The 17955-nt window shown below is 54.5% G+C and overlaps 1 protein-coding gene across 4 annotated transcripts in view; it reads right to left on the bottom strand.

Moving 5' to 3' along the window:
• The window catches only part of LPAR2 (lysophosphatidic acid receptor 2), a 206030-nt gene that overhangs the window by 79200 nt on the left and 108875 nt on the right, over positions 1-17955 (bottom strand). Inside the window, exon 1 of one of the 4 annotated variants that reach the window (XM_069230339.1) lies at positions 3489-3877. The exons of 1 other annotated variant lie outside the window; for it this stretch is intronic. Coding sequence is in view for 1 of the 3 variants with exons in the window: in XM_069230338.1 (XP_069086439.1) it covers positions 3097-3212 (116 nt within the window). In the remaining 2 variants the exon portion in view is untranslated. Of the gene's footprint in view, positions 1-2203; positions 2299-3096; positions 3466-3488; positions 3878-17955 lie in introns of those variants that run through there. 2 more of the 4 variants (XM_069230338.1, XM_069230343.1) reach the window with 2 other exon arrangements.

Here is a 17955-nt window from a genome sequence, read left to right on the forward strand (position 1 = left end):
AGTACTTAACCCATGATGGCCGTTCCTTTAATTGAGGAGGGTTTATGCCGATTGAGGCTCTCTTTTGCGTAGATGTTCTGTTTCTCTTATGCCTAATGCATATTTAATTTTGAGAAGAACTGTTTGTTGTGGTCCTGATGAACGCCATTTGATCCTTAGGGACAGCTGAGGCGTGAAACATGTCGACCTTCTTGTTAGGGTGAGAGCCAGTATCCTCTATACCCCTGCTGGTTAGAGTTTAGGAACATTCCTTTCCTTATACTCCCCTTGTTTTTAACCTTGTCCAGGGCCGACCTTTTCAAATAAAACGGACTTTGGCTGGTTCTTGAGACAATTTTATCTATAGTTCTCTCTGTTCTTTTTAATAGGTCTGATTCCTCCCCTACTTACTTTTGTGGCACGCTAAGATCTCCGACACAGAGCCCCATCGCAGGGGCCCGTCGGCTATTGCAGCGCCAGCCCGGCGAGGAGCAGACCCTATGATGAAGCATGACATCATATGGATGTGTGAGGGTTCTAGCTTCTGGATAAGAAGTGCCTGTGCTTCTTCCCTCTTGCTCTTTAGGAACTGTGTGCCTAGCTTCATTATTGGCATCAAACAAAGGGGCATTCTTTAATTTAAGGCTTCCAACAAAGGGCTATTATGTCAATTGAAACTCAAGAAGACATCGAAAGCAAGAACATTCTGGAAAATGAAACCCAAGAAGACACCCAAAAATAGCTAAGTCTGTGATTTAAACCCCATGAAGACATCCAACAAAGGGGCATTATGTTACCAGATACCCTTGAACACATCCAAAGAAGAGGCATTCTATAATCAAAAAGCCAAGAGGGCACCCAACAAAGGGCCATTCTGTAATACAAAACCCAAGAAGACATCTAACAAAGGGACATTCTGTAATCTAAAACCCGAGACGATATCCAACAATGGGGCATTGTGTAATTTAAAACCTAATAAGGCATCTAACAAAGGGACATTTTGGTACCTAAGGCATCTAACAAAGGGACATTTTGGTACCTAAGGCACACAACAAAGCGACATTCTGTAATCTAAAACCCAAGAAGACATCTAACAAAGGGACATTCTATAACCTACAACTCAAGAAGGCATTCAACAAAAGGAAAATTATGTGACCTAAAACCCAAGACTACATTCAACAAATGGCCATTCTGTAACCTAAAACTCAAGAAGGCATCCAACAAGGTGGCAATCTGTAACCTAAAACCCAAGAAGGCATCCAACAAAAGGGGCATTCTGTAACCTAAAACCCAAGAAGACATCCAACAAAAGGGGCATTCTGTAACGTAAAACCCAAGACATCCAACAAAAGGGGCATTCTGTAACGTAAAACCCAAGAAGACATCCAACAAAGGGGCATTCTGTAACCTAAAACCCAAGAAGACATCCAACAAAGGGACATTTTGTAATCTGAAACCACAGAATACACCCAACAAATGGACATTCTATAACCTACAACTCAAGAAGGCATTCAACAAAAGGAAAATTATGTGACCTAAAACCCAAGGCGACATTCAACAAATGGACATTCTGTAACCTAAAACTCAAGAAGGCATCCAACCAGGTGGCAATCTGTAACCTAAAACCCAAGAAGGCATCCAACAAGGTGGCAATCTGTAACCTAAAACCCAAGAAGGCATCCAACAAAAGGGGCATTCTGTAACCTAAAACCCAAGAAGACATCCAACAAAAGGGGCATTCTGTAACCTAAAACCCAAGAAGACATCCAACAAAAGGGGCATTCTGTAACCTAAAACCCAAGAAGACATCCAACAAAAGGGGCATTCTGTATCCTAAAACCCAAGAAGACATCCAACAAAGGGGCATTCTGTAACCTAAAACCCAAGAAGACATCCAACAAAGGGACATTTTGTAATCTGAAACCACAGAATACACCCAACAAGGGGAAATTGTATAATCTAATTCAGTCAGCAATGGGAAAATCTGTAATCTAAAGCCCTAGAAGGTATCTAACAAAGGAGCATTCTTTAACCTCAAACCAAACAAGACATCCAACAGGGGGTATTCTGTAACTTAAAACCCAGGAAGACATCCAGAAAAGGAAATGGAAAACTCAAGAAACTACCAACAGAGAAACACTGCAATCTAACTCCAAGAAGACACCCAACAAAGGGACAAGCTACCTCGCTGCGGTGATGTGTTGGCGCTGGATATCTCATTTACCTGAAGGCTCTATGAAGCCCACCACTCTCTGAGCATCTATCCTTCACAGGAACATCAGGCTCTGCTGTCAAGTCAGTGACCAGAGTCGGACTGACATATCGGGTAGTCTGGCACTGCCAGAAAGGCTGGTCTGGCAGGTCGGTATCTGAGGGTTTATTTTTAGTTTGCCCGTGGGCGTGTTTTTACTTTCGTTTTCCATGGGATTACCGCAGAGATTGTATGCAGCCAGTACAAACTGTACAGACTCCCACATCTTGCAAAATACATGTACAGCGTGTCTGTACGAGTTCAAACTCCCCGATGTGCAAATGAGGGTCACTTTTTTAGCTAGATGATCCACTAATAGAAGCCACTTTTATTCTGGTGCCCAGACGTATTTGCTGTCCCAGCCCGACCATGTCTGGCACACTTTCTGTGAGTGTCCGTTTGTGCCATCTCAGCTCGAACTTTTAATACATGCGCTTTCCACTCCGGTCATCATCGAAGCACTAGCCTTCTCCTAAGGCAGCCTTCCTGTGCTCTCTCTACTCACCGTCTTCTGACACTGCCAAAGTATGACACCCGACAGTGACCAAGGCCTCCATATCTATTGTTCGTTTTCGGCATCTACCTGGAGAGGCCAAGTAGATCTTCAGTTGTTTTTCAGCAACAGCCCCATCATATTGAATACTCAAATGGGCAGTTTCAGCAGAAAGGCTAAAGACTGAATGGGCACAGTTTGAACAAACTTCCAAAACACCAGAGCAGCAGTGAGAACTTTGGGGCAGTATGAAATCCTCACAGTGCGGTGAACATCTAAGACAAGTTTCACATACGCCAAACACACACTCGCTAAAGTGCCTAGAGACCCGCCAACTTCACTGCTGCTGCTGTTACAGATAACACTCGCTTACCCCTCACTTCTAAGTATTATGTAGCGCAGGTGGTTGATGGGTCCACACCCTGCCGGTGCCTGTGATTGATTCCACGTGGTCTCCAGATTTACCCCTTGCTCGTCAGGAGTATACATCAGAGGAGCGACAGGCTCAAATCATACCTCCTCCTGTTTGTTCGGACTGTCTCTGGCTTTACCCTTCACCGCTCCCCACAACTGAAGCCTCTCAGTCCGCGTGGTCTCCAGCTTTATCCCACAGTTGTCAACCCTACAGTGGCGAGTACAAGAGCGGAGCCCATACCCCGAGCAGTGGTTGGGTGGTGTTGGGGCCGCTGCTGTGCGGGAGGCAGACCCAGGTCAGCTCAAGGGGCTAAAAGTCACACCCTGGAAGAACAAGGTCGGATCACTTACCTGGGGCGAGAGAAGCGCCTCCTGCTGGTTCGGGTCTCCTCGGTGCCAGACAGGCTCCTACCTCCCTCTCACCCCCCAGGCATGCGGACTCCGTTACTGAGGGCAGACCCCGCGGTGCACGGATCCCCAGCTGGTCCGGGCTCGAGCCTGCCCTCTGGAGGTGGATCCCCAGCGCTGCTCTCCAGGGTCCGGACACAACTTCCCGGTGACCCTATCACCCAGGTACACACAGGTCACCTTCCGCGGGCGGACTCCTTAAACTCAATCCCCAAATGTCGGATCCTAAGTTCGAGTCCACATTGGGCCGGGTCCCTCGCTCAGCATCCGCGGAGCTCTGCTACTGCTCTGCTCTCCCTCCACCGTTCCGCTCTGTCCCCGGCCCAGGGCGTCCCTGCCGCTCTGCTCACCTCGTCCCGCCCACAGGGGGCGGGGCCCCGGCCATCCGAGGGGAGGAGCCCACCTGCACTGCCCTCAGGCGCATAGAAACGCAACTGTATAGGTTAGTGCGCAAGATGTAGCTCAACTGTACCCAGAGCTGAACTACACACAGAAACGAGAAACATTCATCAGAAAACACACAATCATAGTGCTTTAAATGGGCAGGTACCGTGCGGTACTGAGTACATGTTCGTCTTCAGGTTGACAGGGAGGAGTATCGGCACTTATCAGGAGGAAGCAGGTACTCTAAAGAGTGAGTACTTGTACTTTGGTGTTTCCATTTAAAGCACTGGTCATAGTTACTATGTGATCCCATGTGATGTGTGACTGCTGCGGCTCAAACAAAGGGCCCCTGTTGTCGTAACAGAGATGACGGTGGTAGAAAGGAACACACATAGGCCCTCATTCTGACCTTGACGGGCGGCGGAGGCCGCCCGCCAAAGTCCCGCCGTCAGGTTACCGTTCCGCGGTCGAAAGACCGCGGCGGTAATTCTGACTTTCCCGCTGGGCTGGCGGGCGGTCGCCTTCAGACCGCCCGCCAGCCCAGCGGGAAAGAGGCTTCCACGATGAAGCCGGCTCGGAATCGAGCCGGCGGAGTGGAAGCTGTGCGACGGGTGCAGTTGCACCCGTCGCGTATTTCACTGTCTGCTTCGATACATGTAGGGGCCCTCTTACGGGGGCCCCTGCAATGCCCATGCCAGTGGCATGGGCACTGCAGGGGCCCCCAGGGGCCCCGCGACCCCCCCCTACCGCCATCCGGATCCCGGCGGTCGGACCGCCGGGATCTGGATGGCGGTAGGGGGGGTCGGAATCCCCTCGGCGGCGCAGCAAGCTGCGCCGCCTTGGAGGATTCAATGGGGCGGCGGTACACTGGCGGGAGCCCGCCAGTGGTGCCGGTCCGACCGCGGCTTTACCGCCGCGGTCGGAATCCCCATTGGAGCACCGCCGGCCTGTCGGCGGTGCTCCCGCGGTCCTCCGCCCTGGCGGTCTTTGACAGCCAGGGTCAGAATGACCGCCATAGTCTGACTGATGGTTTTGTGGTAAAATTTAGTAATAGGAATGGCTAAGTGGGCCCTGAGACCTTTGGGTCCCGGTGCTTCTCAACCTATTGCCTCTCACGGACGGTAACCAATCCGTGCGCGACCCCTCTCGGCATCTGACCTATCTCAGCGCGGCACCACTGACGTCACACTCATACACACTGCAGCTGACAAAGTCCTGCGGTTTGTCCACACCTCACAACTCCTTACAACTCATACAAACTAATGCAAATTATTGCAAGCTCTTAAAATGACAATACAAAGCTGCCGGTTTACTACAGGAAGGGTAACACATTTGCTTCAGAACTTTACAGAAATTTCACTTGAAGCCTCGGCCGCTACTCTCTCCTTCTCAGTTCCCACATACGCAAGCAGAATTCGACCTGCAAATCCTACTCTCGACTTGTCAATGACTCCTTCTAGTGCACTTTAGAACTTGTCAAATCTCCATCGAAGGTTTCACACATGCATTATAACTCGAAACTTGACTTGTCAACCACGCCCGATTGACCTATTAAACCGCACAGATTACAACATAAACCACATTTATTATCATACTCCGGAGTCTTAGACCTCAATAGATCCGTATATAACAACCAACCACGTGGATAATTTTGAGCAATAAGCGCTGCATTTACATGAAGTATGCCAACTTCCCTACTCTCTTACTGTGGAGTACGCCTACTCCTGCTAAACAACACTCAATTTGGCCTAAATACACACAAAATGTTCACAACCACCTGCAAGATGCATAAGCTTAAGCAAGCGCAAAGACCCTAATCACACATACTATGGCGCCGAGAACATTCCCAACTCATTTAGGCAGGCTCCGAGATCCCGGGAAAGCCATGGCGAACCTAGCCACTCATTATCTCTCTAAATTGCATTATCACAGAAAAACAACTTAAACAATGAAACTCCGTCCTAGGGCCCCCAAGGGAAAAACCGTACTCTGCTACCAGAACTGTTAACGCGTCCGTCTATGTTAATTTATACACATCAGGACTCGTTTTAGGCCGATGAATCTTTGGGCTCAGTGGTGAGACACCGTAGGACGAGATAACTGACCAATATATTAATCAACATGTCAATAACATTGTCAATAGTTAACACCAAAATATATCTTACTTTAGTCACTAATAAACCTTCGGCGCAATCATGACCTTTCAGTCACGAATAACCACACCTTCATGGAGTTTTATGAATTTTATTCCCTATTGATTACAATCTAATAGCAAATGCATCAATCTCAAAACCAAGAAGCAAATAAACATAATCACAAGATGACAATCATAATACGCTTTCAATAATGCAAAGATCAGAAGCATAGACAATCAGATGACTATAAGCAGATCGTAGTACATAGAACCTTCTAGAGATATTAGTTCAGCATAGCACTATGTCAGTCACGTCAGGTTGTCAAACGGGACGAAAGTCTCATCTAACCTCTAATTAGCATTGGCATGTTGGGCTTCATGCAAAACAATTTTGAACACCAATTTGGAAAACATCTAACTAAGGTCTCTAATCAAAAACATACAGCAGTTGGTACCTAGAAAGAAAAGGCATATGAATGCAATTCCATTTTCAATTATATTTACCCTCCTCAGAATAGGACAGCGTACAGAATCAGTCTTCGTCTTCAGGACATCAGTTAGTTCACCGTCAGTCTATCTAAGTTAGAGGCAAGGGACACTCTCCTCATAAGGAGGAAAGTGTAATGGGGCAGTCTATGGGCGAGGATGGTTTTGTCTAAGTCTCAAATCACCAAATAAAGTGACAGAGTTTCTGGATGCAATCGATATCATTCCCTACCTAATGCTCTTTGTCTCTTGTGTCATGGGTTTTTAAACCTTTTTCGTAATACATTCCCCCAAAATTCTATTGGTTAGTCACTACACCCCACTATCGGTAGCCTATTAAATTATACATTAAGTAATGCATTTGTCATTTCATGATAATTCCCTAATTCCTAATTGGTCTTCATAATTGACGTTTTTCGTAGGTGGCACATCCGGGGTTACTTCATCGTCTTTGTACATATCAGGTCAAAAGTTCTCTTCTTCTCGCTTCACCGTCCTTGGAAGTGTCTATTATTGTTTCGAAGCACATATCTTTTATATGAAAGCTACTAGCATGCGGATGGGAGAGTTGGGTGTTGTTGCAAACTAGTAAGGGAAAAGAACAATCGCTGGGCCATGGTCTTTTGCAAGTCAGCACACTAGAGAAACAGAAAAATATGCTTTAATATAAGAGTTACACAGCTAGTTCTCGACTCACGCTAACTTAGGATATATGGTTCCAATGAATGCAGTTTTATACGTGTTAATGTGCTCAGTTAGGCAAACTATAAACGATTATTTCTTACAGTCGACATTAGTTTATACATATGAACAATTCTCCACGTTTATGAATACGCTTCAATGAATTTTTTTATTAATACAGCATTGTTAGACATAAGCATTTCACGTCTTTAATATGTAATATTTAAACTACGCTCTCTCAAGTACCTAGACCCCTGAGGGCCTCGAGTGTTTGTTGTAGACACGACATAAATATAAGCGGCAGACATTCACGAATAGAGCAAACAAAAGGCACGCCTATACCCAAACAGACAGAAGCGCCTAGAGGCAATCGTGTGTGCAGTTGTACTATTGTAAAAAGTACTTTACAACTGCGAATCTGAGACAAACCAGTGACGACCCCACAGTGCATGGAAGTACTAAGGTGGTACTCACGAAAGCAAGGAAGGAATACCTCAATTACATATTATCCCGTTTTACAAGCAAAATAAAATGGTTCTTTGAAAGTACAAGTATACTACACGACTGACAATGAAATACTCGAAGGAAGGCCGAGATAGGATCTTGAAAAAAACTCCCTGTTGGAACAGGGGGAAGAGAAACGCCCATTTTCACATAGGCGTCAATTGGGTAGTCAAAATCACTTCAGGTGTGAATGGAAGAGAGAGGCCTCACAGTGGCTGGCTGCAGTACTTCCGTTTCCAGTTTATAATTTCACAGATGTGCAACGAAGCTAGAATGTCAAAAGGCATTTAAATTATATAATGTTCCAGTTTCGTAAAGCACATGCTGTCCCCTAAACAGAACCTAGCAGCACTGAAATACCACACAGACATTATGGCGATACTGACCATATCAGTAACATGTCAGCACGGTGATGCTTGAATATGTAGGGTTTTTAGGTACTTTGGAAATGCAACGGGATTTAAATGACTCTGGGATCGGGAGAGAGGGCGTTCCAGATTCCCGTGGCCTTAACACAGAGCGCACGCCCCCAAGTCTGCCTTTTCAGATACTTCCTTGTTGTGCAACAAATGCAGAACGAAGGATAAAGCGTTATCTTTTCACCGACAATAATGACATTGGCCCTCATTCTGACCCTGGCGGTCGGTGATAAAGCGGCGGCCAAGCCTCCAACAGGCCGGCGGTCTAAAATATGCAATTCTGACCCTGGCGGGAACCGCCAACACAGCCCGCCAACTTAACACTCCGACCGCCACGGCGGTACAAACAAACAGCGCGGCGGTTCCCGCCAACAGCCAGGCGGCAGACAATGTACCGCCCACCCTATTACGACCCACCAATCTGCCACCTTTTCCGGGGCGGGAGCACCGCCGATAAGAACACGGCGGAAACAGACTACGAATGGGAAAACGCTCACCTCTACGCACTCCACGCGAGATTCCGGCAGTATGGAACCAGAGTTGCAGGTCATCCCCGCACTCCTATTCCTGCTCATATACCAGGAGCACGCCCGGCGGCGCGGAAGACATCGGTGAGTACTGCACCTACGACACAGGGGAGGGAAAAGATTACCGGCACACACCCACCCACCCACACCCACTACAACACACACATCAATGCATTCCCACAGATCACTGTCACAACCCACAAACCACCCCCCTCCGAAATAATGCAAAGACCAAAAGAAGAGATCATAAACGGGCAGATATATTGAAATATGTACACCAGTAATCCCAATAAATAAATAAACTATGTACAAAATATACACAGCTACTAAATGTAGTCCAACCACTGTCCGTGGATCACAGGGGTCCTGTGCAAAGGGGCAAGGACCAGTCCCACGACAAGAACTCCACGGAGAGAACACTGCAGGGGCATCTGAAAGAAAATAGGACAGGCACCTCAGGGGGAAGGGAAGGGGGGGCACCTCAGCCACTTGAGTACACGACGCCAGATCCACGAGGGGACTCCATGACCACTGGCCCATCCTGGGGAGAGCAAAGCCACAGTCCATACAGTCCATACAGTGGGTGGCCTGCCCACTGGGCCATCCTGGGGAGAGCAAAGCCACAGTCCAAACAGTCCATACAGTGGGTGGCCTGCCCACTGAGCCATCCTGGGGAGAGCAAAGCCACAGTCCAAACAGTCCATACAGTGGGTGGCCTGCCCACTGGGCCATCCTGGGGAGAGCAAAGCCACAGTCCATACAGTCCATACAGTGGGTGGCCTGCCCACTGGGCCATCCTGGGGAGAGCAAAGCCACAGTCCATACAGTCCATACAGTGGGTGGCCTGCCCACTGGGCCATCCTGGGGAGAGCAAAGCCACAGTCCATACAGTCCATACAGTGGGTGGCCTGCCCACTGGGCCATCCTGGGGAGAGCAAAGCCACAGTCCATACAGTCCATACAGTGGGTGGCCTGCCCACTGGGCCATCCTGGGGAGAGCAAAGCCACAGTCCATACAGTCCATACAGTGGGTGGCCTGCCCACTGGGCCATCCTGGGGAGAGCAAAGCCACAGTCCATACAGTCCATAACAGACCCCACTGCCACTGGAGGAGGCAAGTTGGCCAGAGGACATCCTGCAGCCCTGCCCGAGATAGATCCTGCCCTGCCACGTCTGCCAAAGGGCCAGCGGTTCTTGCCTTGAAGGGCCCAGTTCAGCGGTTCCTGAGACGGCGGGGCCCAGTTCAGCGGTTCTTGAGACGGCGGGGCCCAGCGGAGCGGTGCTTGAGACTGCGGGGCCCAGTTCAGCGGTCCTTGCCCTGAAGGGCCCAGTTCAGCGGTTCTTGAGACGGCGGGGCCCAGTTCAGCGGTTCTTGAGACGGCGGGGCCCAGCGGAGCGGTGCGTGAGACGGCGGGGCCCAGCGGAGCGGTTCTTGAGACGGCGGGGCCCAGTTCAGCGGTTCTTGAGACGGCGGGGCCCAGTTCAGCGCTCCTTGCCCTGAAGGGCCCAGTTCAGCGGTTCTTGAGACGGCGGGGCCCAGTTCAGCGGTTCTTGAGACGGCGGGCCCAGTTCAGCGCTCCTTGCCCTGAAGGGCCCAGTTCAGCGGTTCTTGAGACGGCGGGGCCCAGTTCAGCGCTCCCTGCCCTGAAGGGCCCAGTTCAGCGGTTCTTGAGACGGCGGGGCCCAGTTCAGCGGTTCTTGAGACGGCGGGGCCCAGCGGAGCGGTGCTTGAGACTGCGGGGCCCAGTTCAGCGGTTCTTGAGACGGCGGGGCCCAGTTCAGCGGTCCTTGCCCTGAAGGGCCCAGTTCAGCGGTTCTTGAGACGGCGGGGCCCAGTTCAGCGGTTCTTGAGACGGCGGGGCCCAGCGGAGCGGTGCTTGAGACTGCGGGGCCCAGTTCAGCGGTCCTTGCCCCGAAGGGCCCAGTTCAGCGGTTCTTGAGACGGCGGGGCCCAGTTCAGCGGTTCTTGAGACGGCGGGGCCCAGCGGAGCGGTGCTTGAGACTGCGGGGCCCAGTTCAGCGGTTCTTGAGACGGCGGGCCCAGTTCAGCGGTCCTTGCCCTGAAGGGCCCAGTTCAGCGGTTCTTGAGACGGCGGGGCCCAGTTCAGCGGTTCTTGAGACGGCGGGGCCCAGCGGAGCGGTGCTTGAGACTGCGGGGCCCAGTTCAGCGGTCCTTGCCCTGAAGGGCCCAGTTCAGCGGTTCTTGAGACGGCGGGGCCCAGTTCAGCGGTTCTTGAGACGGCGGGGCCCAGCGGAGCGGTGCGTGAGACGGCGGGGCCCAGCGGAGCGGTTCTTGAGACGGCGGGGCCCAGTTCAGCGGTTCTTGAGACGGCGGGGCCCAGTTCAGCGCTCCTTGCCCTGAAGGGCCCAGTTCAGCGGTTCCTGAGACGGCGGCCGGTCTATGGCCAACTGCTAATTGCCTGGTGGTGCCCTCCTGGGCAGCGGGGATGGTGCTCCTTCACTGCCCACCTGGGCTGTGGGTGGTGGGGCCCTCCTGGCCAGCTGGGCTGGGTCCTCCCTGGGCAGCGGCTATGGGGGTGGTGGGCTCTCCCGGGGCAGCTGTGCCGGTTCCTCCCGGGGCAGCGGCTATGGGGGTTGTGGGCTCCTCCTGGGCAGCAGGCCTGCTGCCTGACCTCTCCGACTTGCTGCCCTTGCCCTCCTTAGTCGTGGGCCTGTGGCCCTTTCCTCCCTTTGGAGCTGTGGCTGGTGACTGTCTCTGGGTGGTGTCCGGGGGGGATGTAGAAGGCGGGCTCCTGCGGCGACCCTTCCGCCTTCTGCTCCTCTTCCCAGGGGGTGGGCTGGCTGTCCCCTTGCTGCTGGGCGAAGATCCAGACATGCGGGCTGGCGGGCTCCAATACCCCTGCACCCTTGTCAAGGGGGCTGCAGGGCTGGTGGTGGCTGAGGTGCTCTTCTTACCCCGACGAGAAGGAGGGGGGGGCTCAGGGTCAGGAAAGAAGTTAGTAGTGGCGAGGAAGAGCTTCTTGGGACAATGGAGAGTGGTAGGTACAGTGGGAATGGGAGTGGAGGGAGAGGATGTGGTTGTAGGTGAGTCACGTTTGCTGTCTTTGGGTGCAGGAGGGATAGGCTGTCGTGAGGTGGATGGCTGTTGGGTGGGTGGGTGGCTGCGTTTGTGTGGTGTGGAAGAGGGGGTGACAGACACAGTGGGAGAGGACACAGGGGACGTGTAAATGGCAGTGGGGGTGGTGACTGCACGTGTGCGGACTGGAGTGGAGGGTGTGCTGGTGATGGAAACACTGGCTGATGGTGAGGTGAATGGAGGTGTGAGTGTAGACGTCACAGGGAGGGAGGAGGGAGACGAGGAGGTGGGGGTCACAGAGGTGGTAGTGACTGTTGGCATGTCTGCATCGGAATGTTGCGTGTGTGAATGTCTGCGTGATCTGTGGTGCTTATGTTTGGATGAGCTTCTCTTGGGTGTTGAGGTGTGTGCAGGCTGGTCTGATGGTGTGGGTGGGACAGGCAGAGGAACAGGAGACTGGGAGGAGGGAGTTAGTAGAGGCAGGCAGGAGACAGGGACAATGGCTGCCGTCAGTGCTGAGGCCAGAGCCTGGAACGATCGCTGATGGGCAGCCTGACCCGAATGAATGCCCTCCAGGTACGCATTGCTGCGATGAACCTCCCTCTCCACCCCCTGGATGGCATTCAAAAGGGTAGTCTGCCCAACAATGAGCGTTCGGAGGAGGTCAATGACCTCCTCACTGAGGGCAGCGGGGGTAACAGGGGCAGGGCCTGAGGTGCCTGGGGCGAAGGAGATGCCCGGCTTCCTGGCAGAGCGGGCACGGGGCGAACGCTGAGGGGCTGCTGGGAGGGCGGAGATGGTGCGCTGGGTGGCGGCTGTACCTGTAATGGCGGGGGGCACGGATGGTGCCACCCCCGCAAGGGAGCCCCCTTCCGAGGACGTGTCCGTGTCGCTGCAGGGTCCAGTCGTCCCCGTCGTGGAGCTCCCCTCGCCCTCCGTCTCACTGGTCCAGTCTGACTCTGTGGCATGGCCCTCCTGGGCCATGTGAGATGCAGCTCCCTCCTGCCCCGATGCCACTTCTCCTCCGCCTGATGATGCTGATGCACACAAGCACAGAAAGACAAACAAAAGGGGGGGGGGAGAGAGAAATAAAGGGATATTGAGTACATGGATCTCCGGTACAGTTAGCGGACATGACAGACACAGATGCCCCCTGCACTAAGTTGCGCACTTGGGGTCCGCTACGCATTCCGTGGAACATGCCCTACACGCCTAGAGTTGACAACTGCACCCATGGATGACACGGCCCAGGGATGGCTGTACTGACAAACTACTGAGGGTGGTGGCTGGGGACACAGGGGCTTACGGGGGTGCCCAGCCTACAGATATCGCCCTGGCCTAGGGGGACCCACAGCCCTCCTCCCCCACCCAGACACCTCCACTGCGCGACAACAGAGTAGATAATGCTTGTACTCACCCCCTTGTGTCTGCTGTGCTGCCCTCACGCGCCCATCCAATTCAGGGTAGGCCACCGCCAGGATCCGGAACATCAGGGGGCTCAGTTGACGGCAGGCACCCCGCCTACGTTGGGAGGCCATCCCCAGCAGAGACTCAGCGGTCTTCTTGGTCCCGCGGCGGATGTCCTCCCACCTCTTGCGGCAGTGGGTGCCCCGTCGATGGTGGACCCCCAGGGTCCGGACTTCCTTGGCGATGGCACGCCAAATCCCGATCTTCTCATGGGCGCGGACCTATGTGACACGTACAGAAGTTTCTCAGCATTTTCCTTTCCAGTGGCCCAACGCCCCCCATCCCCGCCAGGCCCCCCGCCATGCCCCCCGCCAGGCCCAACATGCCCCCCATCCCCGCCATGCCCCCCGCCAGGCCCAACATGCCCCCCATCCCCGCCAGGCCCCCCGCCAGGCCCCCCGCCAGGCCCAACATGCCCCCCATCCCCGCCAGGCCCCCCGCCATGCCCCCCGCCAGGCCCAACATGCCCCCCATCCCCGCCAGGCCCCCCGCCAGGCCCCCCGCCAGGCCCAACATGCCCCCCATCCCCGCCAGGCCCCCCGCCATGCCCCCCGCCAGGCCCAACATGCCCCCCATCCCCGCCAGGCCCCCCGCCAGGCCCCCCGCCAGGCCCAACATGCCCCCCATCCCCGCCAGGCCCCCCGCCATGCCCCCCGCCAGGCCCAACATGCCCCCCATCCCCGCCAGGCCCCCCGCCAGGCCCAACATGCCCCCCATCCCCGCCAGGCCCCCCGCCATGCCCCCCGCCAGGCCCAACATGCCCCCCATCCCCGCCAGGCCCCCCGCCAGGCCCCCCGCCAGGCCCAACATGCCCCCCATCCCCGCCAGGCCCCCCGCCATGCCCCCCGCCAGGTCCAACATGCCCCCCATCCCCGCCAGGCCCCCCGCCAGGCCCCCCGCCAGGCCCCCCGCCAGGCCCAACATGCCCCCCATCCCCGCCAGGCCCCCCGCCATGCCCCCCGCCAGGCCCAACATGCCCCCCATCCCCGCCAGGCCCCCCGCCAGGCCCCCAAGCCAGCCAGTGGCCCCAAATCCATATTGAATTAAACTCACTTGTTGGTCTGGAGGACCGTAGAGTAGCGCATACTGGGGGAGGACCCCATCCACAAGTTTCTCCAACTCCTCTCCAGTGAAGGCAGGGGCCCTTTCCCCAGGCGCAGCAGCCATTGTCCCTTCCAGACCGAGGTCACAGCAACACTTGCAGTATAGGTCCTCTCCTGTGAAAGTTCAAGTCGCAAGTGGATAAGTAGATAGAAAATGGCGGTCACGTCCGCGGCGGTGCGTACCGCGGCGGTGCGTCCCGCCACCGCCGGCGCCCTTCGCCATTGGCTCCTGAAACCCATAGGCTTCAATGTTAACCAATGCGGCTTCGCGCCGCGGTCTTCGCCCGCCGCCCGCCGCGGTGTGCCACGCCAGCGCATTGACCTCACATCCCATTGTCACACTTCACAGGTCAGGCAGCCGCCATTTCCAGGGCCCACATGGCTCAATTTCAACTGCGTCACACAGGCCTAGGCCTTGCATAGCCACTCAGACACGCCATTCACTGCATAGAGAATCGTATACTGTGCTAGCTGTGAGTACGTACCTGTGGGTTGCTTGACTGTGTGCTCCATGTTGTCCTTCCTAGGCACCGTCCGCTGGGTTGGGCGAGGAGACGGATGAATCCTCCCGTGTACCGACCGCTGGTGGACCTGTCGACAATGGAAGAACGCCACATTATCCTGACCTACCGTCTTAACCGTGCCACTATCCATGAACTGTGTGCCCAGCTGGAGCCCGACCTGATGTCCCCCATCCGCCAACCCACAGGGATTCCCCCTCTGGTGCAGGTCATGTCAGTACTCCATTTCTTGGCAAGTGGGTCATTTCAGACAACCGTGGGAATTGCTTCTGGGATGTCTCAGCCCATGTTTTCGAAGGTGTTATCCAGAGTGTTGTCTGCCCTGATGAAATCCGTGAGGAGCTACATCATTTTCCCTGAGGTGGGCGAATTGGCTACAGTGAAGGGTGATTTCTACGCCCTTGGACATATTCCCAACGTAATTGGTGCCATTGATGGGACCCATGTGGCTTTGGTTCCCCCAAGAGACAGGGAGCAGGTGTACAGGAACAGAAAAAATTACCATTCAATGAACATCCAGGTGGTGTGTTTGGCTGACCAGTACATCTCGCATGTAAATGCCAAATTCCCAGGGTCAGTGCATGACGCCTACATCCTCAGGAATAGCAGCATCCCTTACGTGATGGAACAGCTACAGAGACACCGTGTATGGCTAGTGGGGGACTCTGGGTACCCCAACCTGTCGTGGCTACTGACCCCAGTAAGGAATCCCCGGACCAGGGCAGAGGAACGGTACAATGAGGCCCATGGGCGTACTAGGAGGGTGATCGAACGCACCTTTGGCCTCCTAAAGGCCAGGTTTAGGTGCCTGCATATGACAGGTGGATCCCTAATGTACTCACCTAAGAAGGTGTGTCACATCATCGTGGCCTGCTGCATGCTTCACAACCTGGCTTTGCGCCGCCAGGTGCCTTTCCTGCAGGAGGATGGTCGAGACGGTGGTGTTGTGGCAGCGGTGGAACCTGAGGAGAGTGACGAGGAGGAAGACGACGGGGCTGAAACAGACAACAGGGACAGAATCATTGAACAGTACTTCCAATAGGACACAGGTAACATTTCAAAGATAATTTAGTAAATGTTAACTACTCTCCTGCATCTCTGCTGCCTGTCTATTTGCCCCAGTGTATGACGACTGAGTTTTGGCTTTTCCCTCCCTATTTCAGATCTGGGGTCCCCACTACGAGTCCTGTGCTTCGTTTCCCCATGGACTACAGCTTTGTGGCAGCTGTTTGTTGACGTCACTATGTACAAGGACATATTTGCACTGTCATGTCAATTACAATCTATTGAAATCACAGCCAGACTCCAGATATTTTGGTGCAAAATAGGTGTTTATTGAAGTGCTCAAAATGGGATGGGTGGTTTCAAGTGGGTGGGGGCTATGGTGAAGGAATGTCCATGGCAGAGTCCAGAGTAACAGTCACACAGGTGCATTGTCCAGAGGCCTGTGGAGAGATGGAGCATGGGCAGTTCAAGGATGGACAGGGTGACAATGTGGGACAGTGGGATGACATCAGGTGGTATCCATTGCTGGCGGGGGTCTTGACATCCTACTCTGTCTTCTTGCGAGATCTCAGGGCCCTCTTGCGGGGTGGTTCTTCTCCTGCAGGAGGTGGGGGTCTGGTGGGCTGCTGCTGTGCGGGGGCCTCCTGTCCACTAGCGCCGGCGGAGGTGGTTGGCTGTTCTTGGTCCAGGCTAGTGGCAGGGGCCCTTGGGTGTTGTTGAGTGTCCGCCCTGTTGTTGACGAGGTCCTGCAGCAGCCCTACCATGGTAACCAGGGTGGTGTTGATGGCTCTGATGTCCTCCCTGTACCCCCGATAGTGTTCCTCCTGCAGTACCTGGATCTCCTGGAACCGGGCCAGTACCGTCGCCATCGTCTCCTGGGAGCGGTTGTATGCTCCCATGATGGTGGTGAGGACCTCGTGGAGAGTGGGTTCCCTGGGCCTCTCCTCCCCCCCCTGTCGCACAGCTGCCCTCCGAGTTCCCCTGTTTCCCTGGGCCTCTGCCCCCTGGCCGGTGTGCCCACTACCACTGCCCCCAGGTCCCTGTTGTTGTTGGGGTGGTGGGTTATCCTGGGTGCCCTGTAGTGGTAGACACACCGCAGATTGACGCGCCCTGGAGACAGAGGCATGGGCCCGCTGGGTGGGAGCTGTGCTGGTGTTCCCAGAGGGGTTTGGGTCTGTAGTGGCCTGGGCCTGTGTGAGGGGAACCGACTGTCCAGAGGTCCCCGATGGTCCGGGCTGGTCATCGGTGTCCAGGTCGACAGAGCTGCTGTCATCGCTGACGGCCTCTTGGGTGGGGGGTGTGGAGAATTCTGGCCCCTCCGCCGCGGTGTGTTGACGGTCGGGTCCTGCAGGGGTATAGAGGTATGGTTATAGTTTCAATGTGTGGCATATGGGTGTATCTGTGGGTTCTCGTGTCCCCAAGTGCTGGCATTCGTGTGTGGGGGCTTTGGTGAGGGTGGCTTGTGGGGGGGATGTGTATATGCATTGGGCATGCTTTGGTGATGGGTGTCCATGCTTAGTGGACGCATGCAGGCCTAGGTTTTGGGATGTGTGGGTTGTGATGGTGAGACATTGGCGGGGAATAGGTGTGCTGGGGGTGGGGGTGAGGATGGTGGTGGGGGTGAGGATGGTGGTGGGGGTGAGGATGGTGGTGGGGTGAGGGTGGGGGTGAGGATGGGGGTGGGGGTGAGGGTGGGGTTCGAGGATGGGGGTGAGGGTTGGGGTCTGATTTGGCATGCAGGTGGGGGGGAAGCAGTATTGAAGCTTCAACTTACCAGTATCCATTCCTCCGCCGACTCCTGCGAGGCCGTCAGGATGCAGGATGTTCAAGACTTCCTCCTCCCATGATGTGAATTGTGGGGGTTGAGGTGGGGGTCCTCCGCCAGTCTTCTGCACGGCGATGTTGTGCCTGGATACCATGGAACGCACCTTCCCCCGTAGGTCGTTCCATTGCTTCCTGATGTCTTCCCGATTTCTGGGGTGCTGTCCCACTGCGTTGACCCTGTCGACAATCCTCTGCCATAGCTCCGTCCTCCGGGCAATGCTGGTGTATTGTATCTGTGTGCCGAACAGCTGGGGCTCTACCCGAACGATTTCCTCCACCATGACCCTGAGTTCTTCGTCTGTGAAGCGGGGTTGTCTT

Source organism: Pleurodeles waltl, chromosome 4_2 (assembly GCF_031143425.1).
Source record: "Pleurodeles waltl isolate 20211129_DDA chromosome 4_2, aPleWal1.hap1.20221129, whole genome shotgun sequence".
Taxonomy (NCBI): Eukaryota; Metazoa; Chordata; class Amphibia; order Caudata; family Salamandridae; genus Pleurodeles; species Pleurodeles waltl.